At 48.7% G+C, this 27871-nt stretch overlaps 10 protein-coding genes across 10 annotated transcripts; 5 read left to right on the top strand and 5 right to left on the bottom strand.

Moving 5' to 3' along the window:
* Positions 1 to 17: 17 nt before the first annotated feature.
* Positions 18 to 1129, bottom strand: DEU56DRAFT_35387 (uncharacterized protein). The gene is made up of 5 exons (XM_041345817.1): positions 925 to 1129; positions 776 to 879; positions 470 to 724; positions 110 to 422; positions 18 to 61 (listed from the first exon to the last, which is right to left on the bottom strand). Exons 1-4 carry the CDS (start codon positions 1054 to 1056, stop codon positions 212 to 214), a joined length of 702 nt encoding a protein of 233 aa, XP_041212780.1. The 5' UTR covers positions 1057 to 1129; the 3' UTR covers positions 18 to 61; positions 110 to 211.
* Positions 1130 to 1203: 74 nt separating this feature from the next.
* Positions 1204 to 3624, top strand: DEU56DRAFT_780698 (general substrate transporter). Its single transcript, XM_041351980.1, has 6 exons — positions 1204 to 2004; positions 2053 to 2217; positions 2270 to 2533; positions 2588 to 2731; positions 2780 to 3135; positions 3195 to 3624. Exons 1-6 carry the CDS (start codon positions 1476 to 1478, stop codon positions 3327 to 3329), a joined length of 1593 nt encoding a protein of 530 aa, XP_041212779.1. The 5' UTR covers positions 1204 to 1475; the 3' UTR covers positions 3330 to 3624.
* Positions 3625 to 4520: 896 nt separating this feature from the next.
* On the bottom strand, positions 4521 to 6223 carry DEU56DRAFT_35214 (pyridoxal phosphate-dependent enzyme beta subunit). Its single transcript, XM_041345805.1, has 6 exons — positions 5859 to 6223; positions 5675 to 5805; positions 5501 to 5615; positions 5047 to 5446; positions 4792 to 4983; positions 4521 to 4734 (listed from the first exon to the last, which is right to left on the bottom strand). The coding sequence occupies exons 1-6, from the start codon at positions 5961 to 5963 to the stop codon at positions 4598 to 4600; spliced, it is 1080 nt and encodes a 359-aa protein (XP_041212778.1). The 5' UTR covers positions 5964 to 6223; the 3' UTR covers positions 4521 to 4597.
* DEU56DRAFT_923168 (ADP-ribosylation factor family-domain-containing protein) lies at positions 6085 to 7317 on the bottom strand (the record flags this gene model as incomplete). The annotated part of the gene is made up of 6 exons (XM_041358529.1): positions 6085 to 6560; positions 6612 to 6687; positions 6745 to 6996; positions 7048 to 7098; positions 7150 to 7211; positions 7286 to 7317. The coding sequence occupies 6 exons, from the start codon at positions 7315 to 7317 to the stop codon at positions 6485 to 6487; spliced, it is 549 nt and encodes a 182-aa protein (XP_041212777.1). The 3' UTR covers positions 6085 to 6484.
* Positions 7318 to 7549: 232 nt separating this feature from the next.
* DEU56DRAFT_780692 (uncharacterized protein) lies at positions 7550 to 9851 on the bottom strand. The gene has a single exon (XM_041351979.1). The coding sequence runs from the start codon at positions 9723 to 9725 to the stop codon at positions 7695 to 7697; it is 2031 nt and encodes a 676-aa protein (XP_041212776.1). The 5' UTR covers positions 9726 to 9851; the 3' UTR covers positions 7550 to 7694.
* A 94-nt stretch (positions 9852 to 9945) lies between these two features.
* DEU56DRAFT_780688 (UV excision repair protein Rad23) lies at positions 9946 to 11695 on the top strand. Its single transcript, XM_041351978.1, has 7 exons — positions 9946 to 10072; positions 10122 to 10218; positions 10271 to 10350; positions 10403 to 10738; positions 10789 to 10953; positions 11005 to 11337; positions 11389 to 11695. Exons 1-7 carry the CDS (start codon positions 10031 to 10033, stop codon positions 11509 to 11511), a joined length of 1176 nt encoding a protein of 391 aa, XP_041212775.1. The 5' UTR covers positions 9946 to 10030; the 3' UTR covers positions 11512 to 11695.
* A 987-nt stretch (positions 11696 to 12682) lies between these two features.
* On the top strand, positions 12683 to 14451 carry DEU56DRAFT_923154 (HAD-like domain-containing protein; the record flags this gene model as incomplete). The annotated part of the gene is made up of 6 exons (XM_041358528.1): positions 12683 to 13172; positions 13227 to 13279; positions 13341 to 13445; positions 13504 to 13653; positions 13712 to 13810; positions 13862 to 14451. Coding segments are annotated over 6 exons (1104 nt in total), but the record flags the coding sequence as incomplete, so codon positions are not given.
* Positions 14452 to 15348: 897 nt separating this feature from the next.
* Positions 15349 to 18240, bottom strand: DEU56DRAFT_780684 (phospholipase B). The gene is made up of 9 exons (XM_041351977.1): positions 17685 to 18240; positions 17413 to 17617; positions 17113 to 17353; positions 16892 to 17059; positions 16697 to 16834; positions 16466 to 16644; positions 16192 to 16416; positions 15762 to 16139; positions 15349 to 15710 (listed from the first exon to the last, which is right to left on the bottom strand). The coding sequence occupies exons 1-9, from the start codon at positions 18139 to 18141 to the stop codon at positions 15578 to 15580; spliced, it is 2124 nt and encodes a 707-aa protein (XP_041212773.1). The 5' UTR covers positions 18142 to 18240; the 3' UTR covers positions 15349 to 15577.
* Positions 18241 to 19616: 1376 nt separating this feature from the next.
* On the top strand, positions 19617 to 23648 carry DEU56DRAFT_780675 (L-aminoadipate-semialdehyde dehydrogenase). Its single transcript, XM_041351976.1, has 15 exons — positions 19617 to 19734; positions 19789 to 19975; positions 20023 to 20411; positions 20462 to 20759; positions 20822 to 20994; positions 21045 to 21158; positions 21210 to 21740; positions 21793 to 21857; positions 21909 to 22083; positions 22140 to 22421; positions 22474 to 22511; positions 22557 to 22736; positions 22783 to 22859; positions 22912 to 22985; positions 23037 to 23648. Exons 1-15 carry the CDS (start codon positions 19639 to 19641, stop codon positions 23496 to 23498), a joined length of 3141 nt encoding a protein of 1046 aa, XP_041212772.1. The 5' UTR covers positions 19617 to 19638; the 3' UTR covers positions 23499 to 23648.
* A 1620-nt stretch (positions 23649 to 25268) lies between these two features.
* On the top strand, positions 25269 to 27486 carry DEU56DRAFT_34970 (uncharacterized protein). The gene is made up of 7 exons (XM_041345791.1): positions 25269 to 25498; positions 25554 to 25740; positions 25797 to 26185; positions 26237 to 26534; positions 26597 to 26769; positions 26823 to 26936; positions 26988 to 27486. Exons 1-7 carry the CDS (start codon positions 25400 to 25402, stop codon positions 27372 to 27374), a joined length of 1647 nt encoding a protein of 548 aa, XP_041212771.1. The 5' UTR covers positions 25269 to 25399; the 3' UTR covers positions 27375 to 27486.
* Positions 27487 to 27871: the final 385 nt, after the last annotated feature.

Raw genomic sequence — 27871 nt, 5'->3', positions numbered from 1 at the left:
ACGATCACCGTATCTAGAAATGCACCTTCTTCGACAGGCAGTTGGCCCATTTGAGGTTGTTCTACAAGTATATAAAGTTTATGAGAAATCTATCAAACTGCACACGTACCACTGACAAGCGTTTGTACTTTGCCATCAACATGAGGCTTGATTGCGCATAACCGGAAGTCATTCTGGGCATCCTGATAAACACAGTTCAATGAACGAATCTTCACGTATTGTACATGCTTACTATCCAGCGCTTTCTATATTCCCTCCCCAAAATGATACTTCGGACAGGAGGTTCCGGCGCAATGCGAAGTGAATTGCATTCTGGCTCCCGAGCCTGAGGCATGGGAGGTGCTTCCACATGGTTGGTAACTGAACGGATTTCCTGGAGTCGTAAATCTGCTGCATTGTGTTTATCACGCTTTATGACATCCCTGTTGAAATTCAGGGAGTGCTCGTGTAAATATTCATTGACACTCACCCACCATCGCCACCTTGTCGGAGTCCGCGGACCCATGCCCTCACTTGAGAGTTCATCTCAACGTCCTGCGGGGGACCGAAAACGCCTGTGCCAGCGCCAACAAATTTAACAACACCAGCTTCTAGAGCTATATGAGGATCCTCGCTCAATTTTGAACGATTGTTCCCAACGGGAATTCGTACGAAGATTGGGCGAAATTGCCCAATGGAAAAAATGGCGTGTTTTGCTTCTGTAATCCTGCGACCTTGTGAATCTCTGAAACACAATGTCAAACAGAGGTTTGCAAGGGCCAAGCATGAAACTCACTTCGTATATTGCGATACAGCATCTTTAGTGAAACACACGGGAATCATGGATTCCTTGTCGGACACTCTCCCCCATATTGCTGCATCTCCGTTGAATGTCAGAAACTGCAGCAGTCAGTGCCGAGAGTAGAAATGAGTAGAAGTACGTACCTCGATTATTTGAACTCTCTTCTTCTTGCTAGGTGAAATGGCTTCGATAGGGAGATCAGCAAACGACTTTCCAGATGTTTCTGCGACTGTGATGAGGTACTGCGATATCCATGGGTGAAGAGAGTCGGACATCACGGCGCGAAAGACGAAAGCGACGGACGTCCTTGGGCCTCCTAGGGGAAATTGACTGAACAACACAAACGCGATATGTCACGCGTGTTGTCACCTTCTCATTTTGGTCACGTCGCGTGTCCACCCACAGTGACCAGTTGACCACTAATCTTCGACCTTATTCTTGTTGGTAAGTACTTCGGTCTCTGATACCTTTTCCTTTGTACGCCGAACCCTCCGATCTGTGGTTCTATGGTAGATAACATGGATCTTATGACCTTCCTTGTGAGGCACGAATGCCGCAAATTTCTCAGCGGTCACCCGGAGACTGACAGTCCTTCTTTCCGAGCGTCTAACAGAATCCACCAATCCAAGAATACCTTTCGCCGCTGTTCAGCTGATCTTGTTGATACCGACTAGTTCTGCTGGCATGCCATGAAATGGGCTTTTTTTTAGAGCATAAGAAGCGAGTCACCGTGAGTGAGTGCCTTCATCACTACTTTTCCCCGGCCACGTTCACCATGCACGGTGGTCATTACTCTGCCTTTAATATCCGGATTATTTTGGTTTTGACCCTCGGAAGCCTCACGTACGGCTATGCTTTCAGTGTTATCTCCAATACCTTCGGACAGCCTGGTTTCCTTGAGTACTTCGATCTCTTTGACAATGTCTCATATGCGAACAAAATCGAAGGCTCAATAAGCGGCTTATTCTCTGCTGGAGGCATTCTTGGAGCCCTCACAGTTGGTTACATGTGCGACAAGCACGGTCGCAAGATTACTATGAACACCGCTGCTCTGATTTGCATCATTGGCGGAGCCCTTCAAGCAGGCTCAATTGATGTCGCCATGCTTCTCGTAGCACGCTTCATCACCGGATGGGGGATTGGAATGATGGTAGTTCTCATACCTATTTTCCAGGCAGAGATATCGCCTCCCTCCTCCCGAGGTCTCCTTGTCGGCCAACATGGTATTTATTAATTCATTACCTGAACCAATTGTCTGACAGTCATACAAGGGGCTTGGATCGTTCTCGGTTATGCAATTGCAAGCTGGGTTGGTGTAGGGACTTTCTATTCTTCCAATCTCAGTTTTCAGTGGCGCTTCCCTCTTGCCCTTCAATGTATCTTTCCTCTTGGCCTGTTCTGCTGTAGTCCATGGGTCCCCGAGTCCCCGCGTTGGTGTAAGCTCAACCTTTATGTTTTTAGAATTCCTCAGCTCATGAATTCATCAAGTACTCATGCAAGGGCGCCATGCAGAAAGTTGGAATATTATCTCTCGCCTTCATGTCGACGGAAATATTGTGGACGCCAACAAGCTTTCATATGCCCAAAAAGAATTCCATCAGATGGTAAAACAAGTAGAAATGGACTCCCATGCATGGATCGCTGGAGGTGGTGCCCGCCAGATGTATAGCAAGCCATCATACCGTAAAAGGATGATGATTGGGTTCTTCACACAGTATGCTGCGCAAGCTACCGGTGCAATGGTTGTCTCAAGTACCTCCAATGCTCTTTTTTCGTCGTTGCAGCACACTGATCACCGCGGAACAGACTACATGGTCAATTTGTATAATGACTTGGGCTTTAACGGGGGACTGGTCTTGATCCTCGGTGCACTATATGTCACTGTTGCAACGATAGCGAATTTCCTCGCATCCATCGTCATGGATTACGTCGGACGAGTGCGCCTCCTCAGTACGTTTGTTTCTCTCTTACTTGTCGTTTTCTTATACGCTGGTGCAGTCATCGGTATGATTGGATGCATGGTCACCCTCAGCCTGGAATGTGCTATGGAGGCCGAATACATGGGCACCAATAATCGCACAGGAAATTCTCTTGGCGTGTTCTTCATATTTTGCTTCATCTTCTTTTATGCGGGAGGCATCGATGCGACTTCATACGTGTACTGCTCTGAGATCTTCCCCACACACATCCGTTCGCAGGGAATGGCGTTCTCAATGATTGGCACGTTCCTTTCGACTGTGGTATTCCTTGAAGCAGGGCCAACTGCACTCTCCATCATCAGATGGTACTACTACGTGATGTTTATCTGCTTGACTGCGGTCCACGTCACAATTCTATGGCGATATTTTCCCGAGGTAAATTTATCGCGCTTCTTTTTTCGTTATCATTGAATTGCTTGACGGCATTGAAATAGACGAAGGGGCTTTCACTTGAAGAGATCAACATGAGGTTTGGGGATGAGGTAGCGGTTCATTTCTCAGAAGCAGGAGATGATGTCGAGTCGAGAAATAACGAGTCAAATACCACTGAAGAGAAGGAAGACATCTGACAGAGAGAGAGTGCTTCTGGCTAGGTAGTACTGGCAACTTGTACGAATTATAGCTGTTCTTTCCATCACGACCAAGACATTAACGGAACAACGCAAATTCGATCAGGTCGTGCTGTTTTGCTGCGTGCTCCATACGTCCAGCTCAAAAGGTTTTTTTTCCCTCCAATGGTGACCGGACACTGGTACTTTGCTGGAAAGTGCGTCCTGAACACCAGCAAATAAGCGATAGGCAAGTGGCCTGCAGGGCGTCCGCTGCTGAAGCGCTGATGGGTCACAGATTCCTCAGGGCACAAGTGCCAACCGTGAACCATGGGATTGTAATGATAGGTTGCCACCAGCCTAAATCTTACACCATTAACAAATATTAGATGGAAAAAGTCACACTCGGACACAGATTCCGACCTCAGCCTACACATCCCCCCAGTCAAGCAAGACAATGCAATGAGGAAGAATACGATGCTTTACCACCGCACCAAAAATCAAGAAAATCAATATCATCCCGATCAGACTAGGATAAGGATCAGGACACTATACAACAGACTACGACAGTCACACCATCAAGAAAATGAAATAAATACCATACATAGACTACAATACAATACAATAACAGACACGATGTACAGACTGCGATAGATGATGATAACAAGGGCATACACATGTTAGGCTTGGCGTACCATGTCAGTAGTCAGTGACTTGGATACACAGTGCAATGAAATATTGCGTTATGATACTTTCCGCGCTGTAATACGGGAAACGCGAGAAATAAGGTGGCTATGCACATGGATATATGCCTTCAAAGCCTCAAGCTTCAAGGCTGGCCCATGCAGTATGCCTCCTTCATAAGAATTCACGTTGTCCAACTGGAAGTGAACATAAACACAATCATTCAGTATTACATGCCAATTCTGCTCCACCACCCATCGTTGTTTAGATTCTTTAGAATGCTCTGCCAATTTGCCCTTGGTCATGTATAATAAAGACGTACTGCATGAATGCATGGCTTGTGTACATGATAGCTACTGATTTTGCAGCAGGGGACATAAGGTGAGTACTAGTGCATCCATCATTCTTTGCAATGAGGATCTCACGAACGGAGTGGCACCCGTGATAACCTTGCAGAGTCTAGAATGTCGTCAACGGCGCGGCTGGAAATCTTTCCAATGTGCGTTTCCGTTGAATTTGAGATGATCTCCGAGCGGCCTCGGCATGCTCAGAGTCGTGACAAGATCGTGGAGCATAATAGATTAATGCAATACCGACAATTCAGATCAATCTAGAACTGCGTACTTCCTCAGATTCTCTGGTATAGCATCTCCTAGCCCTTTCGACTCTAGCCATTTCTTGGAGAATAAACGGCTCTGGTATCGGTATGCGCCATCGCACAGTACAGTCACAACTTTAGAGCCTGGATACAATTGAGCTTTGGCATGGGCAATGAAAGGGTTGTTGATGCTATGCTTACCCTTGCCTAGCTTTTGAGCAAGTTCTACAGCTGCAACGACATTCAGCGCCGAGGAAGCGCCTAGATACAAGCCTTCGCTATCAAGAAGCTGATACACCATGGCTATCGACTTCTCGTCCGGTATGTGCAAGGCTCCCGACAAGTCATTGATAAAAGTGCCCAAGTTATTTGTTACACGGCCCTGACCGATACCTGAATGGATGTGAAATAGGATGTTCAGCCATGACGACTTGTGGTAGGCAGAAGAAGTCTAACCTTCTGTGATGGAACTTCCGCCACGCTCTATGAGCTTTCCACCGGAAGAGATATATTTGTACAAGACACTGCCAGGCGGATCGGCGAGCCATATCTGCGTCTTCGCGTTCTTTTCCTTCAGATACTTGCCTACTCCAGCAAGAGTACCACCTGTGCCAGTTGAGCAAATAAACCCGTCAATGTCACCCAGCGTCTGTTCCCATATTTCGGGTCCAGTAGAGATATAATGCGCGTACGCATTGGCGGTATTATCGAATTGGTCTGTCCATATGGCATTCTCGAGCTTTTCAGCGTACTCCTTCGCCTGGTGGTTATAATTCAATGGATTCTCATATGGAACCGCGGGCACTGGGTGCACTTCGGCACCGAGCATGCTGAGAAGGTCAATCTTCTCTTGGCTCTGAGTACCAAATCGTTAGCGGACAGTAGCCAGGCGGTGTTGCCTTGACCTCACCTGAGTGTTAGGCATGAATATAACACATTTGTAGCCTCTGGCTCTACAGACATGGGCAAGGCCAATACCGGTGTTGCCTGCAGTACCCTCAACAACGGTTCCACCGGGTTGTATGCTGCGTACATCCTCAACATTAATATTCAGTGCACCATGAAACGTGTTACTCCCACCCACCGGCCCTTCTCCTCCGCATCCAGAACTATGCCGACAGCAGCACGGTCTTTGATGCTGCCTCCAGGGTTCTGGAATTCGGCCTTTCCATATATTTTGCATCCCGTCTGCTCTGAGAGTGTCTTGAGATAGATCTGACCATACTGTTAGAGAGGGATTTCACTGTCTTCGCGCGTATACTCCTCACCAATGGTGTGTTTCCCACTGCGCCAGTGAAGCCGGCAACAGCGATGTTGCTCGTCGCAAATCCTCTAGTTTGCTGGACAAGAGTCCGTCGCAAGACCGATAGCATGGTGTAATTCAACAATTGAGCAAGGGATGGAGAATGAGCTCACGCTCTTAATGACGGAAGGCTGGAACGGACTTGGAGTTGGAGCGAGCACGACATTTAGAGGTCATCATGTGTCGATGTTCCTGGGCCCCGTAATCGCAGACTCACTCGGCAAGTGAATCCAATTATATCCAGGTTATCGATATCCTCAATGTTCGCTATGCCCATATGGCGAATTATACGGTAATCATGTATGAAGAGGAATGTATCGTCACATCAAGGAGCAAAACCATCCATTAAGATGCAGAGATAAAGACACCAAAAGAATAGAAAAACGCTCAGATGTATCTAGTGCCAACGAGCAAGAAAAAAGCGCAAAGTTGAATGAAGAAGACGAGCTCAGACATAGAATAGGTAGTCTGTCATACATGCGGAGTCGTGCAGGCCATAATAGAGAGCATAACGTGGATGTCAACGAGGCGAAGACGAGTAGGGTCGTATGGACGAGGGTATCAAGGCCTTGGCGTAGTGTGCTGCATCGTTCATGGCTGGCGTTTCTTCACGTTCTGGTTCAGCCATTGAAGACCCTCGAATAATCCTTCACCCGTCGTCGCACAGCTGTGGCATACGAGGTCAGTAACGTTCTCTTGGAGTGAACGGAATACTTACCTTGGGTGGACATACCAAGAGCGATCCCGCATGCGGTGGAGACCCAATTTTTCTGTCACCTCAGCAGGTGACATAGCTAGAAAAAAGAAGCATGTGAGCTCTTATCCAAAAGCATAGAAATGACTTGCTGTACCTCCCGGAAGATCCTGTTTGTTCGAAAACACGAGCAGTAGACATTCCTTCATCTCTCTATCACTCAATATGCGATGCAATTCCTGTTTTGCTTCATCGATTCTTTCTCGGTCTTGGCTGTCGACGACGAACACAAGCCCTTGAGTACCCGTGTAATAGTGTCTCCACAGCGGTCGGATCTTGTCCTGGCCTCCAACATCCCAGACATTGAACTTCACATTCTTGTAGGTGACGGTTTCCACGTTGAAGCCGACTAAACGCAAACCATGAGTTTTCAAAGACACCAAAGCGCATGGACACCTACCTGTAGGAATGGTGGTCACGGACTGGTTCAATTTGAGTTTATAAAGAATAGCTGCGGCAAAATGTTCAACACGGCAAGCGAATAACAATGAAATCAGCTCACTTGTCTTCCCGGCGGCGTCAAGACCCAGCATCAGCAACCTCATCTCCTTGTTGCCGAACAATCTGCCTGTTAGACATGCCGTTCAGCGGAATTACACATGATAAACAACATTTTGACGACGCCCAGCACGAAACACTCACCGAGCGCCTTTGACAAGTTAGCTCCCATGATGATATATAGATTCGAAGGTAAAGAACGACGGAGGCGGGTTTAGTGCCACAAGCAATGATATTGAGAGACTGAAAGTAGGCAAGCCAGGAAAAGGAACGGCTCGACTAGTAAACACACGCCATTGGGGACCCCAAACACCGGTCCTTGCCTTTCACTTCGCTTCAAGTGATGAAATCAAAACCGCTTCTGATACAGACTATATTTCTTGTTTTAATCGTGCTTCCTAGCCGGAAGAACTTAAAATAAGAGTTAGCCATGGGACCACGGCCAGTGTATGTAATGGGATTATCGAAATACAATATTAATGCAGAGTCCAGACTGATGAATACATACAAGATGGGTATATCCTACTAAATCACCAGCATACCTATAGTCTAACCCGCAGCAACTCCCGGTGATGGAGTTTGACTCTGGCTGAACACCTTCAGCCACCCATCTCCCATATCAGAACGCAGGGCTTGCATCCGCGCTCGATAGAGCTCAGCATCCCGTATCTGACTCTGGCTCTGACCCTCATCTGGTTCGAATACCGTGCTCACTCTTCGGTGTCCCGACTTGCCATTCGTTGAATGTGGACGTGGTATACGAACAGTGGCAGACGGCGAGCGCAGCGGGCTTGCAGGGCGAACGGAGATCCCTGGCATTGTTGCTACTGCAGTGCCTCCTTTATTCGAGGAATGAGATCGTCCATCTAAAGCGCCGTCAATCACTTGAATGGCAAGTGTTGAATAATAAGCCTCACCTGTTCCATCCACGGTGGTCAGGTCGACGATGCGCTTGACCTTCCGCTTTCTCGCCTTCCCTGTAACAGCACCTGGTAGCAGAGGTGAACCAGGAGACGGCGATGATGGTCCCGATCGTGAAGTGCCCGTGACGTCATGCGTCCCTGTCGAAGAGGGTGCCTTCGCCTTTGGACTGACTGGTACGACAGGTGGAGAGGGGAGGGGCTCGACGGGGTTTGCTGATAGTGGCTGATCAGGCAGTGGTGCAGTGAGACTGCGTTTCTCGTAAAACCCTGGTGATGCCCCATCGAGCCTGATGTTCTTGTCCTCCTTCCGAAAGAGATCAAAGCATGTGGTGCGATAGTTGTCCTCGTATTCTGTGAGCGGGTTTCCTTCAATCCATACCTCCGCAATGTTAGGTAGTGTGGCCAATCGCCCAATTTCAGCGCTCTCCTCTATGTGGTTTGAACGCAAGTCGACGCGTTCCAGCGCCATAAGACGCTCTAAGCCACAGATAGAATCAAGTCGATTGCGGGAGAGATTGATGTTGAGAACTTGGCCAAGGTGCGTGTAGATACCAAGGACTGAATCAATCATGTTATCGGAGAGATTTAGGGAGACGAGGTTGTGGAGTATGGCGATACCATGCGGGACAGACACGAGAAGATTAGACGATAGGTCGAGATGAATGAGGGAAGTGAGGTATGGTAATGGGTCGGTGGGAAGAAATGTGAGGGCATTATCTGCCAGCGACAAATGCTTCAATAATGACCATTTATAGGGCGAGAGGGGAGCGGCAGGTGAAGGCGTTGGAGGCGTTAAATCGTCTTCATCGTCCTCTGGAACAGACTCAGGTAGGCGAGTACTCTGGAAGGAGCGTTGTCTACGAGGTATGCGTCTGCTTCTTAGGTCGCTCGAGGTTCCATCTCTCCGAGCCTGGTCATCTAACACGGCACCAATGAAGATATCAGTGACGTCCTCCAGCCCACTGCGCTGGACTGTTAAACTCCGCAGACTTTCTGCCAGCCTATCCCACCCAAGCAATGTCCGTGGGTCTATGTCAACGCACTCCAGAGTCTGAAGATTCTTGAATGCATCCAGTGGGAGTGCATTCTGATTAGGTGGTTCGTCTGCAAGCTCCGCGATGACTTTGGGACCCGGTGCCCTGATGGATAGTGCAGGGACCTTTGTAAAAGAGCTGTAAATGTACTTGAGCTCCGTGTCGATGCTTTGCGGTTCCTGTCTTCCCCACCACCCTACTCCAAGGGACAAACCAGATACGGCTGAAAGTGACGAGCGAAATGACGCGAGAGATAGCGTGTCGGATTTGTCGGAATTAGGGTACAAATCGATATGCGTGTAATGCATTGGCTTCGAGGGATTGTCCACCCTAACGTCTAATGTGCCAATGTCAATTCCAAGCGCCTCTAAGCGCATAAGCACGTAAAAGAGCCTGTGCGTATCGATGCCGAACGTGACAGGTTTCGGAGGAGGAGCAGGTGACGGCGTTTGTGAATCATAGGAAAACCAACCAGCGAGATTGAAGACAGAGGTGTTATTGGTAGAATGCCGACGCTGTATACCCCTTCGTCGGACAAAGCCAGCTTCCGCGAGGCCCATCTCATTGTTTCTGATGAACGTCGCAATTCTGCGCAGATAATCATCGCCTGGCTCTGGTTCCATGATGACTATTAGGTTGGGGCAGTGAATAGAAAATAGGCCTGCAGGCAGCCAGGCAGCTCAAGCTTATTATGTACCACAGTCTGACCACAAGTGGAACTTGCACGGAGCCAGGAGGCAACAGCTAACCGGCAAGGACCCCGTACACTGGCAAGCCCTGATGTGACATAACGCAGTAACGACTTCGTCACGGAGCGTGACAAGATTGAAACGCGTCAGTCCGCTCTTGAAGCTCATCGCCATCGGTAAGACATCGACAAACTCGACAATCAAATCTTGATCGTAGTCGTATCAGATTATTACCCGCCATGAAGTTAACGATAAAGACGCTCCAGCAGAAGATGTTTCAGGTGAGTAACGTTACCTATTGCCTTCAACCATCCCTTATGTGATCAAAAGCTCGAAGCTGAGGGGTCAGAGACCATCGCGGATTTAAAGCAGAAGATATCCAACACACAGGGTCACTCTGTAGAGAGCCAAAAGCTCATCTTCTCCGGTATGGTCATACAGTCATTTCACAGCATCACAGTGTTCATCCGGTATCACAGGCAAGATTCTTTCAGATGACAAGTCGGTTGCGTCGTGCGAGATCAAGGAAAAGGACTTTTTGGTATTGATGGTTTCAAAGGTCTGTATCAATATACATCTCTCTGAGATGCCAAGTTCACCGTTATCTTCAGTCTAAACCGCCACCGGCTCAACTTCCCCCAGTAATTGCATCAACGTCGACTCCACAGCCCGAGGTAGCCGCCCCTGCCCCCGCCCCCGTACCTGCCCCGGTAGCACCTCAAGTTTCAGTCCCAGCTCCTGCAGCGCCAGTACCTGTTGTATCATCTACCCCTTCTGCTGCTCCCGCAGCAGCACCTGTAACGGCTGACGGCAGCTTTGTGACTGGAGAAGCGCTCCAGTCGACAATCAGTAATATGGTCGAGATGGGCTTTGAACGCGAACAAGTCATTCGCGCGCTGAGAGCCAGTTTTAATAACCCTGACCGTGCCGTCGAATATTTGATGACGGTACTCCGAAATTACTTGTGTTGTCGTCTTTTACTGATTGGAAGCCACAGGGCATTCCTGCGCACCTCATGCACGAGGCAGCAGGCCCTGCTGCGCGACCAGCGCAGACGGGGGGTGCAGCACCTACTGCTCCCGCCGCATCCGCACCTGCACCCGCATCTGCGGCCCAGCCTGCCCCAGTTGCCCCAACTGGCCAACCCCAGAATTTGTTCCAAGTTAGTACCGTGATTCCCTTTTCAATTGGACGTGCATCAATGATTGTGTAGCTTGCACAGCAACAACAACAACAGCCTGGTTCCAGAGGTACAGCAGCCGCTGGTGCGGGAGCTGGAGCTGGTGAAATTGATCTAGAGGCCCTTCGAAACCACCCACAATTTCAGCAATTGCGCCAGTTGGTGCAAACCAACCCAAATCTCCTTGCGCCATTGGTTCAGCAAATTATGGAGCAAAACCCACACCTTGGGCAGCTGTTTGAGAGTAACCCTGAAGCATTGATGCAATTACTCAATGGGGGAGACGATCTCGAAGGCGATGGTGCCGTGCCCCCTGGCGCACAAGTAATACATATTACGCCGGAGGAACAGGCTGCGATTGCTCGGGTAAGTTGGTCAACTCGCATCCTGGACTTGCGCTCATGTGTGTGGCTATAGTTGGAGGCTTTGGGTTTCTCGCGCCAGAAAGCTGCTGAAGCATATCTGGCGTGTGATAAGAACGAGGAACTCGCAGCCAACTATCTGTTTGAATCCGGGTTTGATGACGAGGATGATCAATGATGGACTGTGAGGTGTTTGTAAAGTTCTTTGCATTGTTCTGGTTCGTGTACATACTCAAGGCCGACTCAAGCTACCTAAATTACGACTGGATGGACGCATGCGTGACCATCAAACTGAAAAGTGGTCTAGATCCAACTAACGAGAGATTTAATTTCTGATTTATTATTGAAGGTCATGATCTCGCTCCTATGTGTGATCACCTCGGCTTGTAGTATTCTGATTTTATCTCTGCTCGGATCCCTGACGCGCGCGGGGTGATCGGAGTCAGCGTAGTCAAACCATGCTGTTTAAAGTCAAGGATAGCTGTACAGTTAGGCGTTTCCTGTGCAACCGAGGTGTACCCTAGCCCTGAAGTCCTCCTGTCAAATCTTGGATGATGGGCCATCATATTGCGACAGCCCTCTCCCTCACCAGTCGCTGACCCGCGGAGTGACTTACGATATAATATAGATTTGATGCAACATTGTATAGACCGTGCGTTTTACCGCGTGTGAACCTGGATAACGTACAAGCAAGTCAGTATCCGCATGTTGTTGTGGTGTGTTGCTTGGCCGTCTTCTCCCTCGCCTTCATCCTTCATCCTTCCTCTCTTTCCTTTTCCCCAGCATACCCAAAAGCTTTTCCAATACCGCAAGCACCATTACTGCTGTTCGCTTCGAAAAGTTACCAATTATTTTTACAGCTTGTTCTAGCTCCCATGGCATCCCAAGACTCGCCACCAGCGGACGACAAGGACGTTCAGACGCGCGAGCAGGCGTCTCAAAACATTTCTCAAACGCCAGCCATCGGGAATGGTTCAACTGGCGTAGACACTCATGTGCAAGCGCATGACCAATCACCCACGTCGTCTTCAGAAGCGGACAAGGATGTCAACCCAAACCCTTCTAACACCGTTTCCACCTTCGTTTTACCAGGCGAACGCGAAAACGTAAAGCCTAGCGAGAAGGAGAAAGACAAGGACAAGGGTTCTTTAGCTACAACAACCCAGACTCAACCGAACACAAACTCTACCGGCGCTACGTCTAGCACCGCTCGTCGATTTTCCAGAAAGGTTAAACCGGCGTCCAAGACTACCAAGTCTTCGACTGCTTCGTCTAGCTCTGCACGAGAGAAGACTGCTTCCAACAATCATTCCAGAGATGAGAACAAGTCTTTGGGAGGTTCTCTGAAGAAGGAATCATTCATCGTCAAACTCGTGCGTAAACTCGTGCCATGTGTCGCTCCTAGCGATCGTACACATGCGATTGAGGTGGATGTCGACGACGCTACGCGACACAAGGCCACTGACGCGGCCAACGGTGCCCCAGCGCCCGTAGCCGACACCAGTGCACCCAGCGAAAAGCCGGTTGAAGTCAAGGAGCAGGAACGGGAAAAGCCAAATCTTGTGGTAGAGGTATCCCCTCCCGCAGTGGAAACCAACACTGCAGAAATTGAGATTATTGTTCCCCCCACGCCAACCAAGGCCCTCCTCCCAATATCCGAAACAGAGGGGGTGACCAGCGGAGCTGTCCAACCTCCAGGATCGACTGGCGCGGACATCTTCTCCTCAGCATCATCTCCTGTAGATGTATCGCATACACCATCTGGGAGTACCCCATCACATGCTGGAGACACCTCACATACAGCAACAGATTCCGAAGGTAGCTTCACGGATGAAGAGGGTCACGGAGAATCGGAGGAACCTGAAGTAGAAGAAGGAGAACCGATTGAGGAAGACGACGAAGATACTCTGATCCTCAATGGAGGTGCGGGTATTCCTATAGGGCCCGTGAGTTTTTTTAAGACCTCTCCGTTGATGACGCTAGTCACTGATTCGGTTTCATAATAAGGATGGTGAATTGCGTCCGCTCCTGCCACCGATCGCGCCCCACCACGTGGGGCGCAAATGTCTCGTTCTCGACTTGGACGAAACCCTTGTCCACAGCAGTTTCAAGGTAAAATTTTCGGCTTCTCGATTTAATGCCGTTTCTGACGCTTTCGGCCGTTCTACAGTCCATTCAGCAAGCGGATTACGTTGTTCCAGTGGAAATTGAGTACCATTGGCACAATGTATACGTCATCAAGCGCCCGGGGGTCGACAACTTCCTGAAGAAGATGGGCGAAATTTATGAGGTGGTGGTCTTTACCGCTAGTTTGAGCAAGGTCCGAGGGAGCTATTTTTATGGCCTTGATATCGTCGACTGATTTTCTTCGTGTTCAGTACGCCGACCCAGTTCTAGATAAGCTGGACATTCATCAAGTGGTGTCGCATCGACTATTTAGAGAGAGTTGCTATAATCACAAGGGGAACTATGTCAAGGTAATGGTCGCATCTTGCGTGTATGTTTCGTCGCTGACCGGGCTTATGTAGGATCTCTCCCAACTGGGCCGTCCTATTGCAGATACCATTATTCTGGACAACTCTCCAGCATCATACATCTTTCATCCCAACAATGCAGTCCCTGTCTCGTCGTGGTTCAATGACCCACATGACACAGAGCTCACCGATCTTTGTCCTTTCCTTGCGGACCTTGCAGAAGTGAGAGATGTTCGGGGCGTCTTGGATGGCGGTCTGTAGGGGTAGCGGGTACATGGGATATGAGGAAAAGGAACATTACGGGAGAGCAGTAGGCTTGCGAGCACAAATTCTCTGAGTGTTGTGATGCTGGTCAAGCTCTCCTGTTTTTTTATTACAGGTCAATGCAACGCACTTCATATCCCAATGTTTTGCGCTACCCCACAAGTTCTGTCGCATCCTTGCTCTACGTCTCGATGGCGCCTTTGGCCGATTATGCGATCTCTTATCTTTCCGCCCTCTCCGCATTGCCCTCATCATGACCCCCTTCATCCATTCTGCATCTGTTACGCTTTCCCATGCCCGATATACCCTACATATCTAACATGACTTTCAACGCTCAAGTGTATTGGCCAAACTTTGATGACGATACCCTTCTGCCTTCCATCTCACTCCACGTATGTTTCTTGCATCGAAGTTTTTCTACGTAATCGCTTTTGTGTTACAATTTGACATTATTGCCTCGCTCTATTACCCCCTGCTCCAATGTGGACGACCCTATATGAAGCAGCCACGCTCGCATTTTCCTCACACTCTTCCCATTTATTCCTCCGCGGTATGGTCGCATGCCTTGATGGTGCGTCGCTTTGCTAAACATAGTTCTCGACCAAGTTTCTGACTAGCTCCAGGCAGGTTTCTCCCATTCTTGGATGCATTCATACACGTCGATCGTCACTGGCAATCTCCATTTTGCGACTAAAAGTAACCATCGCGATACATACGTCTCATTTCTTTTACCTGCGTCGCCGTAGCTTAGCATTTTCCTTGTTTTATTGACTTTTTATTGCACTCGGCGACGCACCACTTTCCTTCTTTCCTTCTCTTCCTTTCTCCCGCTCTCTCTCTTTCTATCTCCTTTGCACACAAAAGCACGATATCCTGACGAACTACTATGATGATGTTACATATTCACGATTATATATCATATTTCCTCCGCTCTGAGTTGAAGTTGGGGGACGCGACTGGTTTTTATCACGTGAGACCCGCGACGCGTTTGATTCATGTTTGCCATACATATGGGCGCGACTTGAAACCAAGTGCAAACAGGAAAATGATTCTGAATCTCAGCGTTCTTTGATCAACTTGTTCGAATTCCACCCTGTTCACAGACCACGGATTCCTCAATTGCAAGGCAAGATTCAAGCCGGAGCAAAAGTGCATTACCATGCATCCTTGTAACAGCATTTGGTCTGTGCGTGAAGTCATTTTATGATTTGGAATCACGAACTGGCCATGTTGCTGTCACGATGCATAGTCTTTGGGCCGATACGTGTATCTGTCCACGATGTTTTATATCGACTGCATTGATCGCGAGTTGCTGAGAGCATGTAAATATATTAGTGCGACTCCGGGATATATAATGACAGTAGCAATCCGAGTCCAACATGATAGCCACCAGTGTCCCGTAATACGATATGAACCATAGTGTGTGATGTAGGAAAGGTGTAGACAGCGATGATTTCGATGACCCCTAGAGTGTAATCTGACAGTCAAAGATTTTGAAACAGGGGATCATGTGATGGACATTCGACGCGTCAATTCCAACGAGCGATTTTCGTAATACCTCCAAGGTTCATCATCGTCCCGAAGCTCATCGACACGAGAATACCTCGACCTGCGTGCTCTCCTCTTCCGCCACCAGAAACTATGTGCGATCACTGAGTCATCACGTCCATATAGCTGTGTATTCACTCACATGAAACCAACAATCCCTGCAATGACCAATATGACGGTGACAATGATCCCTGCCAATCTGCCCTTGTTCTCTTCTAACCATTGTGTCACTTTCTGCAGACCCCCCAGATCAGGATTCACGAACGCAAACTGTCTACCTGGGAGTTCCGATTGACTTGGAGGATTGTTTGGATCGTAGCAATACTGTGCAAAACATTGCGAGCAGAAATCTGATCGCAGCGTAACTGCGCGATCGATTGCGACACATTGCAAGCATTTTCCCCAATTCGGATCCGGTGAAGTTGTGTTTGGTTTGAAGCCACCTAATGTATTCCAGAACGCTTGGTTTATGAACACTGCCGTGAACATGGATGTGTAGGAAAATTGTGTGTTGCCAGTGCTGCAAAATGACGTCAGTATTATCTTTGGAAGATGCGAGACACTTGGCGCACTTCGTAGCTGGCGCGCTTCCATCCAGCGGAGGCGCATTAGGAAGGTATACGACGATAGGGTATGCTGGTTGACCCTGAGTGAGATTGCAGCCAAAGAACGTTGGGCGCATATTGACGCCTGTGGAAACAAACTGAGCGGCAGTTCCAGGTATGGGCGGCATTGGTTGATGCGAAGACGAGAGTACTGATGATATTCGCTCAAAAGAAGTTATCAGTGATGTACCACTGACGGGAGTTAGTATTGGTTACTTGTAGATTGCCGACAGGTGCTCACTTTGGCCAAAGGTTCCCATCATCCGCACTACCGTCGATGACGACTACGACATCCAATCCCCTAGCCTTGACAAGTAGGCTGCTGAGGGGAGTTTTCTCCAGGTTTGAACCTCCATCGAGGAGTTCGAGCCGGTCTGAAGACGAGTCTTGAAAAGTCACAGAATTGACGCCTTTAAATGGCTGTAGACACTGTCAGGTTGGTGGTGTCGTATGTTGAAACGACAATACGAACATTAGGCCAATTGGCCGCATCCATGACATTGGACGACGGCGTATGTGACAACAACTGATCGAAAATAAATTTCATGCCGTCTTCATCCCCATCGTCAGTATTGAACCCGAAGGTCCCTTCGGTAACATTCAAGACCGCCTGCAACAACAAGTCAGCTCGAAACTGGAGGAATTCCCAGATATTAACATAACATACATTGAAGAAACTGGAGCTTGTACCCATAACAAAGCTCGCTTGATCGAAACCAGTGACGCAAGCCGATGGGTTAGCTGGCAGACCGTTCGTCAAATATGTCCCAGCAAAGTGCATTGGTAGCATCGCTGAAAGGCCAGGATCCCATGAGCCAAACTCAAAGGGCGTAATCTACACCATTCTATGTCTAAATGTGTTCCTTCGCCTATAAGTCAGGTACTCACCTCATAAACAGTTGAATTGAGAGGCACATTCGTTGTTATCCCTGAGCCCGCGTATCGTGAGTCAGCAGTCACTATCGGGAACGGTATTGTGTGATTCTGAAAGTTCGGCAGGTGAGACATCTGAGACCATAGTTGACCAGCGCCGTGGCTAGTCTGATTGGTATAGAAGTTGCCTCGCGTTGTTTGATTCAAGAAGTGATATGCAACCATCCGACCCCACAGGTCAGTCACACTAGTAGGACTGAAGTGGCAGAGGTCAGCTAAATATTTGATGCGCCGTGGGTCTGTGAAGAAACGTACACTCCAGTCGTTGCCTTTGATTCAACACTCGCCAGGATACTGCCCCAATATGCCTGATTACCGCCATCACTGACTAATGGCGACGATGGCACAATCAAGTCAAGGTCTAACAACCATGACGAAAGATTTCCTCCATTTCCATAAACTAGTTCCAGGAGCGACGGCCAATCATTCATAAGAAGTGACCCAAGCAGCCACGAACCACCTAGTAAGATGCCATTGGTCAACTTCATTAAAGCTTACAGCGAGCGTTTGTTTGATGGAACACTTACCAGATGAAGCTGAAAGGTAAGAGGCGACTTGCAGCAGACCGCCGGTCCCCTCGTCTCTGGCGGTGGTGTTTCTCCAATCCAACCCCAATAACACTCCTGCGCCATATTGTGCTGTGCGATATCCCTCGCCCCCGACGGCGATGCCAATTCTGGGAAATTTGCCCTGCAAATCTTCGAAATTGTATCCAATATCCGACGCATTTCCAAGCCAGTTGGACCATGCGTTTGAGATCACATTGGACTCTCTGGACGCAATGTACTCTGCTTCTGATGTGTTCAAGACCTGAGTCTGTGGTGTGAAAGTTCGCACGAGCGAGCCGGATGTCTCTGGACAATTGACATTGACTGTCGGAGCATATGTATCGACCGGGTTCTGCGCGACAGTGAAAGTGAGGATACAAGATAATACAATGTGGAGAGCAAGCTGGAGAGAGATGAATATGTCCGGAGTAGTCATGGACGTGCACACTGCATCACCGTCGTCGAGGAAGATTGAAGTTATTCAAAAGCTTGAAGCTGTGTTAGATCGACCGTGACCGGCTGTGTTAAACCATATGCCACAAAGTGCTCCGAGGGACGAACTTCACAGCGCTCATGTCACGACTCCGACTTGACTCCGACCGTAAATAACGGTGGAAAATAGGCTGTCAGCCCTTGGCCAAGACATACGTACTTAACGTCATGGATGTTGCAGCAGCTGACCAGAGGAAGGGCTTGCGTGAGGGTCTCAACCACCAATCCATTTCAATGTTCACAGCCGCGACCAAACCTTCGTCTTTGGGGGGAAGAGAAAATGTGACACCATTATTGCAAGACCCCTGCAGACACTAACTAAACCCAACTTTGTACAGCGGGGATGTAGTGGCTGGTAATCATTGACCCATATTGGGAATATTGATGCAGTGCTTCGACTTCGACAGTCACATCAACGTTTTCAAGTTGTTCTTGCTATCTCAGTTATTCCTCTTCCTAACATGCCAAGGAAGCAACTTGTGCATTACGATTTTACCGGGTCTATCCAGCTCCTCCAATGACTCCCTCTGACGATTTAAGTCGACCGTATCAACCTCACAGATGTGTCAATCCTTGCCAGTGAATGGCGGCGGGTCGGACAGAATTGGACACCATGGATGCCTCCCCGCTATTTCTCCCGCAAGATGTGGGGACATCACCCATCTATTGAACCCCTTCATCGATCCAAGGTCGCTAATGGTTTGTCAGTTCTCTGCCAGGTTCAATCGGAAGTCCCCCGCTGAGCTTGAGAATTTGATCGCCTTGGTTAGTTCATTGGGCACCAACTTTTAAAATGAGAGGAGCTTATCGGCTTCAGTGCCGTTCGTGAGGAGAAGCTATTGGTCAAATATTTGCAAGATAACTCAAATCCGAAGTATCACTCAAAGAGTTGCATTGAAATTAGTGAGTGAGTCTGTGGCGTACATGACCAGTGTGGATTAACTCGATCGCGTCTCGTGTTTACGAAGATGTAATCGTACCACAAGTCTTCATCGGCTAGGAGAAGGAGTGGTCGTGTGCCATTGTCACAGCGACAGTGGCCTAGGTCCGCAGGTGTGGTTGGATGGAACACCCGCAGGGTCACCGTTTGTATGAGTGCCTGCTAGTCTTCCATAGAGGCACGACTTTGTACGTCTTAACTGCTGCTGTGAGAGCGCATGACACTCGCACAGATAATGCTAGAGAACCGGACCTGGTAGTTGACATCTATGGGTCAAGTGCTGGGTGCGGTCCGCAAGCGTTTGCCCTCGCCCTGCCGGACCGCTAGCCCGGCCCACCTCCAACTGACATATGACCCATGTTCATAATGCTGAGGTGCTAATAGTAGAGCATCGGATATCGTCGGTCAAAATAGTTCTCAACTAATCTATTGAGCTGACTACTGAACTGTTTTAAACTCCCTTCAGATACCCTTCAACAGTGACCGAACGACCCAAGCACCATGTCCACGATATACTCGTTCAACCACCTCATAGCTGAACGTACTCGCGCTTACCCAAACCTTGAGATCCTGGGCATACCAGATAAAGATTTCAATGTAAGTACGACGTCCTGATCAAATTCCGTGGGGAAACTGACGGCGGTCATGAAGTACATCAAGTATACTTTGGCTGAGCTTGATGCCTCAGCGTCCTTAGTTTCTCACCATTTACGGGACAATGGACTGCTGAATGGACGATCCAAAGGGGATGTCACCAGTAGGATGACTGTTGGACTGCTGGGCATCAGCAACATCAGTTACGTAGTCACCGAGATGGCGCTTTATCGAATGGGCTATTGTTAGTGCACAACGCATGGTATTCTAACTTTGCTAATCTTTCTACAGGCGTACTCTTCTTGTCGCCGAATAACTCCCCTCCCGCGATTGCTCACCTGTTGACCGTGACAAATGCAACCCACTTTATAGTGCAAGACGTGCATTTACCTTCCGCAACAGCTGCTCTCACCCACCTCAGTGACCCCAGTTCCGTGACAATCATCAACCAGCCTTCATCTGAAGTCTTCGGGTCAGTAGCTCGCTCTTTGTACCCAGAGAAGACGCATTGGGACCCTGTATTAAACTGGGAAGACGAGTTTCTTCTGCCAGTCACGATGATCCATTCGAGCGGGTCCACTGGTTTCCCAAAGCCGATCGTTGCAACCAACAAAGCAGCTGTCGGCAACTGCATCATGAATTTCGGTCTTACGAGTTTAACGACGTTGCCCTTGTATCATGTTTGTTGCCAGTTCGTATTACCTGAAGTCACTCATTTTGCCTGGAATAGGGACACGGCCACTCCAATCTTTACCGTGCAATATATTCTGCGAAACCACTGTACCTCTTCCCAACTGGATCAATACCATTGACGTCCGCCAACGTTATCAAGCTCCTCAAACAGGCTCCAGATGTGGAGGCTCTATATGGCGTTCCTCTTGCATTGAAACTTCTGGCTGAGACCCCTGAAGGTCTGCAGGTCCTCAAAGGCCTCAAGCTTGTCATGTTCGGCGGAAGTGCATGTCCTGACGAGCTCGGCGACTTCCTTGTCAACGAGGGTGTGCGTCTGGTTGGCCATTATGGTCTTAGTGAGTGATATGTTGACGGGTTGAGAGAAACTTGACATTCAGCAAAATTCTTTTTAATTTAGCTGAAATGGGGCAACTCATGACGTCTTTCCGCAACTTCGAGACTGACAAGGACTGGAATTGGCCGCGCGCTAAAGGGCCGTATGTGAAGACGAACGTGAACGACTACCTGCGATTCGAACCTAGGGGCGGGGATATCTATGAATTGTTCGTGTTAGACGGCTGGCCCATGAAGGCAAGTATTTCTACTGCCATTGTATTATATTGCCTCAATTACCGGTGAAGGTTATGACCAACCAACCCGATGGGTCGTACGCTACGAAAGATCTATTTATCAAGCATCCCACCATCCCAGATGCATACAAGTTCATCGGGCGAATCGACGACACCCTGGTCATGGTGCGGATAACAACCCAGATCAGAATAATTTTCATTTAACAACATTTTCAGGTCAATGGCGAGAAGACGAATCCTGTCCCGATGGAGCTCACACTTCGCTCGTCACCCTATATTGCAGATGCCGTTATCTTCGGTGCTGGCCGCATTCAAATCGGAGCTCTGATTCTTCCAACCGAAATCGTAAAAGACCGCTCTCCTTCGGAGCTCGTAAAGCTTGTAGCGCCTATCGTCGCTCTCGCCAATGCCGAAGCTCCTTCGCACTCACAGCTTGCGACGGAAGCCCTTGTGTTTCTCCCTTACGGCACAGTGATTCCTCGTGCTGACAAGGGCAGCATTTTGAGACCACGGGTGTACAAGGAGTTCGAGGGCGTCATCAATGAGGTCTACAAACGACTAGAGGGTGACATCGATGGGGATGGGAAGAGACGACTGACCGATGAGGCGGAGGCTAGGACAGCCATTAGAGATATAATCGGCATGACGGTCGATAGACCCATCGACAGCCTAGAAGATGACACTGACCTCTTCGATTTCGGGCTGGACTCCTTACAGTCTAGTAGAATACGAAACACCATTCAGAGAGTCAGTTCAAACGCTCTACTTATTTCTGCTTGTAAGCTGAATAACGGTGCAGGAGATCGACCTAGGTGGCAAGAAGCTGTCGCCCAACGCCGTTTTTGAACATCCTTCTATCATGCAGTACGTCCATCCCCACATGTGTAGGCAGTCTCGTCTGAAGTAAACATGTAGGATTGCTCGACTCCTGGTTGCAATGTCCTCTGGCAAAGAAGGTGCTTTAGCACAACAAAGTCCGCGCGAGATCGTGCTGGAACTTGTTAAGAAATACAGCTCTTTCGCTTATGTGAATGAGACCCACGTTAAAGGGACAACCGGAGCTGCAAGTAGCTCAGTTACTCCTCGTGTTGTGAGCTCATTGTTGTACTTGCCAAAAATCTACGTCTGATTGCGATATTGATATAGGTTGTATTGACTGGGGCGACTGGATCGTTGGGAGCATATATTCTAGATGAACTACTTTCGGACCCTTCTGTGGCCACTGTTTACTGTCTGTGCAGAGCAAAGGACGATGCAGATGCGTCCAGTCGCATAATGTCTTCTATGAAGACAAGGAAGCTATCATCTCGCTATGAGCAAGCTCAATCGCGCGTCAAAGCTCTCGCTTCCGACCTGCCTATGGACAAGCTTGGACTTCAGTCAGACGTTTACAATGAAATCGCAAGACGGGCAACCCTGATCATTCACGTAAGCATCGAAAAAACACTACTCATTTCATTCCCTTCAACCTTATGTGCAGAATGCCTGGGCGGTCAACTTCAACCTTGGCATTTCCAGGTAAGTCAACCTCAATTCGATGAATACTAACTGACAGAGCAATAGCTTCGAACCACATATTCGTGGAGCTGTCAATCTAATAAATCTCGCCCTTGCATCGCCTCATCCCCGACCAGCAGACTTTTACTTCGCATCTTCAATTAGTGCTGTCGCTGCATGGCGTGGACCTGAATCGATCCCAGAGGCCATTACGGATGATCCCTCTGTCGCTCAGGGGTTAGGCTAGTGAGCAGCTCGCACACTTTACACTTGGATTTCTGACTTTATTTAGTGCGCAGTCGAAGTGGGTTACCGAGAAGCTCTGTCAAGTTGCCTCTCAGCAGACACCTATTCGTGCGGGCGTGCTGCGTGAGACATATTCTTTTCACCACAGGAAAAATAGTCATTGAAACGCATACAGGAATTGGTCAAATGGTGGGAGACTCCCAGAATGGTGTGTGGAACGAGACAGAGGCTATTTCGCTCATTATCAAGGTATAAAAATTCGTTATCGATGGTACATCTGACCATTATATTCCCTGGCAGTGCACCGACACAATCGGAATTCTTCCCAACCTTGAAGAGTCAGTTTCGTGGCTCCCAGTGGACTACGCAGCAAAGACTATCGTCGATTTGGTCAATGTTCCCCCTCAACGTTTGCCCTTGGGAGAATGCCCAGTTTGGAACGTGATTCATCCAAAGCTTGTGCCGTGGTCATCTATCCTCTCATCTCTCCAGCATTCCGGTCTGAAATTCAAAGCCCTCCCGAGGCACGAGTGGATCAAGGCTTTACGTGCTAGCCCTGTCGATGAAGTCAGCAACCCAAGCCGGAAGCTGCTGACCTTTTTCGAGAACAAATACGGACAAGAGGAACTGGCTACGCGGTACCCATTGTTGACAGTGCAAACTGAGAAAGCAAGCGAGAGCCTTAGGAGTGCACCTATTGCTGATGTTGGACTGGTGGGAAAGTGGGTAGCTGCATGGAGAGAGACAGGTTTTTTGGCTTGAAAACTGTTTGTTCAGGCTCCGTTGGTGCTAATAATCGGCCCTTGCGTTACTGACACTAGTTGATACGCCACAAATATATCTACTGCTGAATATATCTGCCCCTGACAGCAACAAAACACACTCGTCGGTCGACCATCCAGATGTAAGTAGATATTAGACGTTTAAATATCTAGAACCCACATCATGGTAGTGAATTGTGGCCGGATTTTGTTCTACACTCACCGTCAAATGATCCCAGTCCCACAACAGCTGCTCCTCTTGAAAAACATATTTATGCTTTCTGTTCCAGAACAGTTTGCCAAACAATTGGTGTCAACTTGACTATGTGCACATGCTGGTAACGCTGAATGACAGTGCCATTTCGGCGTCATAAGTCATTTGGTAATATCCAAATATTCTTAAAACCCTCCTAGTTCCCGGTCCACGATCTCAGTGATAGTCGAACCGTCATACTATGATGTTTCGGGGTAGCAGGTCAACATGCGGTAAAACCTTCACGTCAAGGTGAAACGGAGAGCACATCTCGTCCGTAAATGTTGGAGTGCAGAATAGCACTGGCATGAGGACTTTGTGATGCTCGATGAATTGAGCAGTGTCATCGAAGGTGCGGTCGGGGGCGACATGAAGTACGTTTCACGGTATGGGCCTCCTAATATCACAGATTGTATGTATGTAGAGTTCGTAACTTGACAGACCACATTTGCCCTAAGATATATTTGAGCTGCGAAGGTACAGTCATCTAGAGTCTATAGCCTCATCGAGCGAGGTGCCGCAGGCTTCCGTCATACATATGTACGAGACGTGATCGGGGGAGGAGCATGTGGGCGGGACGGGTATCGACATCTTGCAGCGGATTAATCCCAAAATGTGACAAACTTCCTCCTAGTAGAATTTGGCTATGCCATATTGACGAGCACCCAACAGCGCTTCGTATGACGACACGAGCACAAATTTCGACTCTGTAGATGAGGTTGTCTACGCGAGCTCTGAGTATGACTCCAGCTAGTGGCAGCTATGGCATTGCAGGAGTAGCAAGAGCATGTACCATTCCATGATATAGAAGCAACTTGCTACAAAGAAGGACCTTAAAGCATTGGACACAGCAAATATTATTTCTTATCCTGACACTTTTGGTCCACATTCACAAACACGCACCGTGATCGATACAATCGCTTCATTGACTCATCGTTGTCCACAGGTACTACTTATCGACTGTCATCGATCAGCTGGCACCACGGTGCCATGCGCCGCGCATGGAAACTGAGATCAGTCATGCTGACTCCCAGTGAATAACTTGCTCGCTGGCGGCTGCTGGCGGTGTATGAGAGGTGTTTGGGCTCAAGGAATGCGCTTTGATATGATTACGAAAGCGGTCCGTCATCTTGTCTACCTTGCCATTCCGTCGGAGGCTATCAAAGCGCACTATAGAGCCGACTCAGCCTAGGTCAAAACGTTCAAACTTTTCCAGATGTGCCTGTTTCTGCAAAATCTTCCGGGACGTCGCTGGCCAGTATCTTCCAATGCAACGGAACCATTTCGTGGTCAGACAGATACAGTGACCGTGTAACCTTTGATCGTAGCCTTCGATTGTTGTGCGTATATGAGCTGGCCAGGCTGGAACCGCTGGACGCATCATGATGCGGAATGTCAAAGGCAAAAGTGCCCACTATGGAAAATTGAAAATGAAATTGTTGCTACGTGGTCCTCAGCGTCTGGATCCGTTCTATTGGGTCAACTTCCAGCTCTCGAATCACTTTCAACGAACCGAAGCCGCATAGAGGCAGATGGAGGCAGGGTTACTACGGTTTAAAACAGGTCCCGAAGTTCATGGCAATATGTACCCTTCAGAATCCTGATACCCTTCAAGCTTCAGTACTACGTGACCGAACGGCCCAAGTACCATGTCTGCGACGTACTACTCGTTCAACCACCTCATAGCCGAACGTACTCGCGAATACCCAAACCTTGAGGTCTTGGGAATAACGGATAAGGACTTCAATGTAAGTTCGACGTGCAGGTTAAATTCGGCGGGGGAAACTCATAACATCCACGAAGTACATCAAGTATACTTTGGCTGAGCTTGATGTCTCAGCGTCCTTAATCGCTCACCATTTACGGGATAATGGACTGCTGAATGGACGATCCAAAGGGGATGCCACCAGTAGGATGACTGTTGGACTCCTAGGCGTCAGCAACATCAGTTATGTAGTCACTGAGATGGCGCTTTATCGGTTAGGCTATTGTTAGTACACAATGTATGGTATTCTTGCTTTTGACTCTCTGCTAATCATTCTATAGGCGTACTCTTCTTGTCGCCGAATAACACCCCTTCCGCGACTGCTCACCTGTTGACTGTGACAAATGCAACCCACGTGATAGTGCAAGACGTGCTATTACCTTCCGCAACAGCTGCTCTCACCCATCTCAGTGACCCCAGTTCCGTGACGATAGTCAACCAGCCTTCATCTGAAGTCTTCGGGTTAGCTGCTCGCTCTTTGTACCCAGAGAAGACGCGATGGGACCCTATATTGAACTGGGAAGACGAGTTTCTTCTGCCAGTCACGATCGTTCACTCGAGCGGGTCCACTGGTCTCCCAAAGACGATCGTTTCAACCAACAAAGTAGCTGTCGGTAACTGCGTCGTGAATTTCGGTTACACGAGTATGACGACCTTGCCTGTGTTTCATGTATGTTGCTAGTTCGTATTACCCGGAATTCACTCATTTTGCCTGGAACAGGGACACGGCCACTCCAATCTTTACCGTGCAATGTATGCTGCGAAACCACTGTACATCTTCCCAACTGGATTATTATCCCTGACGTCCGCCAACGTTATCAAGCTCCTCAAGCAAGCTCCGGACGTGGAGGCTCTGTTTTGCGTTCCTCTTGCATTGAAACTCTTGGCCGAGACCCCTGAAGGTCTGCAGGTCCTCAAGAGCCTCAAGGTTGTCGTGTATGGTGGTAGTGCATGTCCTGACGAGCTCGGCGACTTCCTTGTCAACGAGGGTGTGCGCCTGGTTGGCCGTTATGGTCTTAGTGAGTGTTATGTGACGGGGCTAAGAGAAACTTGACATTCAGCATACTTCTTTTTAATTTAGCTGAAATGGGTCAACTCATGTCGTCTTTCCGGGACTTCGAGACTGACAAGGATTGGAACTGGTCGCGTGCTAAAGGGCCGTATGTGACAACGAACGTGAACGACTACCTGCGATTCGAACCTAGGGGCGGGGATACCTATGAATTGTTCGTTTTAGATGGCTGGCCCACAAAGGCAAGTATTTCTTCTGCTGTTGAAATATATCACCTCAATTACCGGCGGCGAAGATTATGACTAACCAACCCGATGGGTCGTACGCTACGAAAGACCTATTTATCAAGCATCCCACCATCCCTGACGCATACAAGTTCATCGGGCGAATCGACGATACCCTGATCATGGTGTGTATATTATCCTATATCAGCATAACTTTCATTTAACCACATACCCAGGCCAACGGTCAGACGAACCCTGTTCCGATAGAGCTCACACTTCGCTCGTCGCCCTATATTGCAGATGCCGTTATCTTCGGTGCTGGTCGCACTCAAATTGGAGCTCTGATTCTTCCAACTGAAATCGGAAAAGACTGTTCTCCTTCGGAGCTCGTAAAGCTTGTAGCGCCTATCGTCGCTCTTGTTAATGCCGAAGCTCCCTCACATTCACAGCTTGCGATGGAAGCCCTTGTGTTTCTCCCTTACGGCACAGTGATTCCTCGTGCTGATAAGGGCAGCATTTTGAGACCACGGGTGTACAAGGAGTTCGAGGGCGTCATCAATGAGGTCTACAGAAGACTAGATGGTGACAGTGACAGGGATGGGAAAGAGACGACGGACCGATGAGGTGGAGGCTAAGACAGCATGAGAGAGATAATCGGCAAGACGGGATCTGCAAGCAAATGGAGATATCGGACGTCTAGACTCATAGACAAGTATAGTCCCGGTGACAAGATAGCAGGTTCACGGATTGTGGCCATTGACCGAGTTCTACAGAATGGCATGGATACTGTCATACGATCACCGATCACCCCCTCGCACAACAGTCGCCCCTCTTGCAAACATGCATTCATACCTTATGCGTTATCTGTTTTGACGTGGATTCCTTCACCTGTACCAGAAAGTTCGCCCCAACACTCGTTGTCAACCGGTGGAATGCCTTGATTATCTGCTGGTAAGGCCGCTCTGGAAAAATAGACTGGAGGACATAGTGCCAATTTGGTGTCATCTACGCTGGAATGCGCATCTGACAATACTGGGTAAAATACTATGGCATTAATGATAAGGACGACCTCCCAGGTTGTTGAAGGAACTGAATACGGTCGAAGAGGCCGAATAGTAGT

This window comes from Suillus clintonianus (assembly GCF_016758775.1).
Source record: "Suillus clintonianus strain FC179 chromosome Unknown DEU56scaffold_10, whole genome shotgun sequence".
In the NCBI taxonomy this organism is placed as follows: domain Eukaryota; kingdom Fungi; phylum Basidiomycota; class Agaricomycetes; order Boletales; family Suillaceae; genus Suillus; species Suillus clintonianus.
The sequence above is the reverse complement of the archived record's forward strand: the minus strand, read 5'-3'. Positions and strand labels throughout refer to the sequence as shown.

Bases quoted from the DNA above. Each gene is read 5' to 3' on its own strand.
- DEU56DRAFT_35387 (XM_041345817.1), bottom strand. From the start codon at position 1,056: ATGTCCGACTCTCTTCACCCATGGATATCGCAGTACCTCATCACAGTC. The intron at 725-775 runs GTGAGTTTCATG...ATTGTGTTTCAG, and splicing joins GCTGTATCGCAATATACGAA to AGATTCACAAGGTCGCAGGA. The intron at 423-469 runs GTGAGTGTCAAT...GAATTTCAACAG, and splicing joins CGACAAGGTGGCGATGGTGG to GGATGTCATAAAGCGTGATA.
- DEU56DRAFT_780698 (XM_041351980.1), top strand. From the start codon at position 1,476: ATGGGCTTTTTTTTAGAGCATAAGAAGCGAGTCACCGTGAGTGAGTGC. The intron at 2,732-2,779 runs GTACGTTTGTTT...ACGCTGGTGCAG, and splicing joins CGGACGAGTGCGCCTCCTCA to TCATCGGTATGATTGGATGC. The intron at 3,136-3,194 runs GTAAATTTATCG...GCATTGAAATAG, and splicing joins TATGGCGATATTTTCCCGAG to ACGAAGGGGCTTTCACTTGA.
- DEU56DRAFT_35214 (XM_041345805.1), bottom strand. From the start codon at position 5,963: ATGCTATCGGTCTTGCGACGGACTCTTGTCCAGCAAACTAGAGGATTT. The intron at 5,616-5,674 runs GTGGGTGGGAGT...GGATGTACGCAG, and splicing joins GATGCGGAGGAGAAGGGCCG to CATACAACCCGGTGGAACCG. The intron at 4,984-5,046 runs GTTAGACTTCTT...ACATCCATTCAG, and splicing joins CGGAAGTTCCATCACAGAAG to GTATCGGTCAGGGCCGTGTA.
- DEU56DRAFT_780692 (XM_041351979.1), bottom strand. From the start codon at position 9,725: ATGGAACCAGAGCCAGGCGATGATTATCTGCGCAGAATTGCGACGTTC.
- DEU56DRAFT_780688 (XM_041351978.1), top strand. From the start codon at position 10,031: ATGAAGTTAACGATAAAGACGCTCCAGCAGAAGATGTTTCAG. The intron at 10,219-10,270 runs GTATGGTCATAC...CCGGTATCACAG, and splicing joins CCAAAAGCTCATCTTCTCCG to GCAAGATTCTTTCAGATGAC. The intron at 10,739-10,788 runs GTACTCCGAAAT...TGGAAGCCACAG, and splicing joins CCGTCGAATATTTGATGACG to GGCATTCCTGCGCACCTCAT.
- DEU56DRAFT_780684 (XM_041351977.1), bottom strand. From the start codon at position 18,141: ATGACTACTCCGGACATATTCATCTCTCTCCAGCTTGCTCTCCACATT. The intron at 17,618-17,684 runs GTAAGTGTTCCA...GCATCTTACTAG, and splicing joins TTACCTTTCAGCTTCATCTG to GTGGTTCGTGGCTGCTTGGG. The intron at 16,140-16,191 runs GTGCGCCAAGTG...GTCATTTTGCAG, and splicing joins GGAAGCGCGCCAGCTACGAA to CACTGGCAACACACAATTTT.
- DEU56DRAFT_780675 (XM_041351976.1), top strand. From the start codon at position 19,639: ATGTCCACGATATACTCGTTCAACCACCTCATAGCTGAACGTACTCGC. The intron at 19,735-19,788 runs GTAAGTACGACG...GCGGTCATGAAG, and splicing joins TACCAGATAAAGATTTCAAT to TACATCAAGTATACTTTGGC. The intron at 20,760-20,821 runs GTGAGTGATATG...TTTTTAATTTAG, and splicing joins GGTTGGCCATTATGGTCTTA to CTGAAATGGGGCAACTCATG.
- DEU56DRAFT_34970 (XM_041345791.1), top strand. From the start codon at position 25,400: ATGTCTGCGACGTACTACTCGTTCAACCACCTCATAGCCGAACGTACT. The intron at 25,499-25,553 runs GTAAGTTCGACG...ACATCCACGAAG, and splicing joins TAACGGATAAGGACTTCAAT to TACATCAAGTATACTTTGGC. The intron at 26,770-26,822 runs GCAAGTATTTCT...CCGGCGGCGAAG, and splicing joins TAGATGGCTGGCCCACAAAG to ATTATGACTAACCAACCCGA.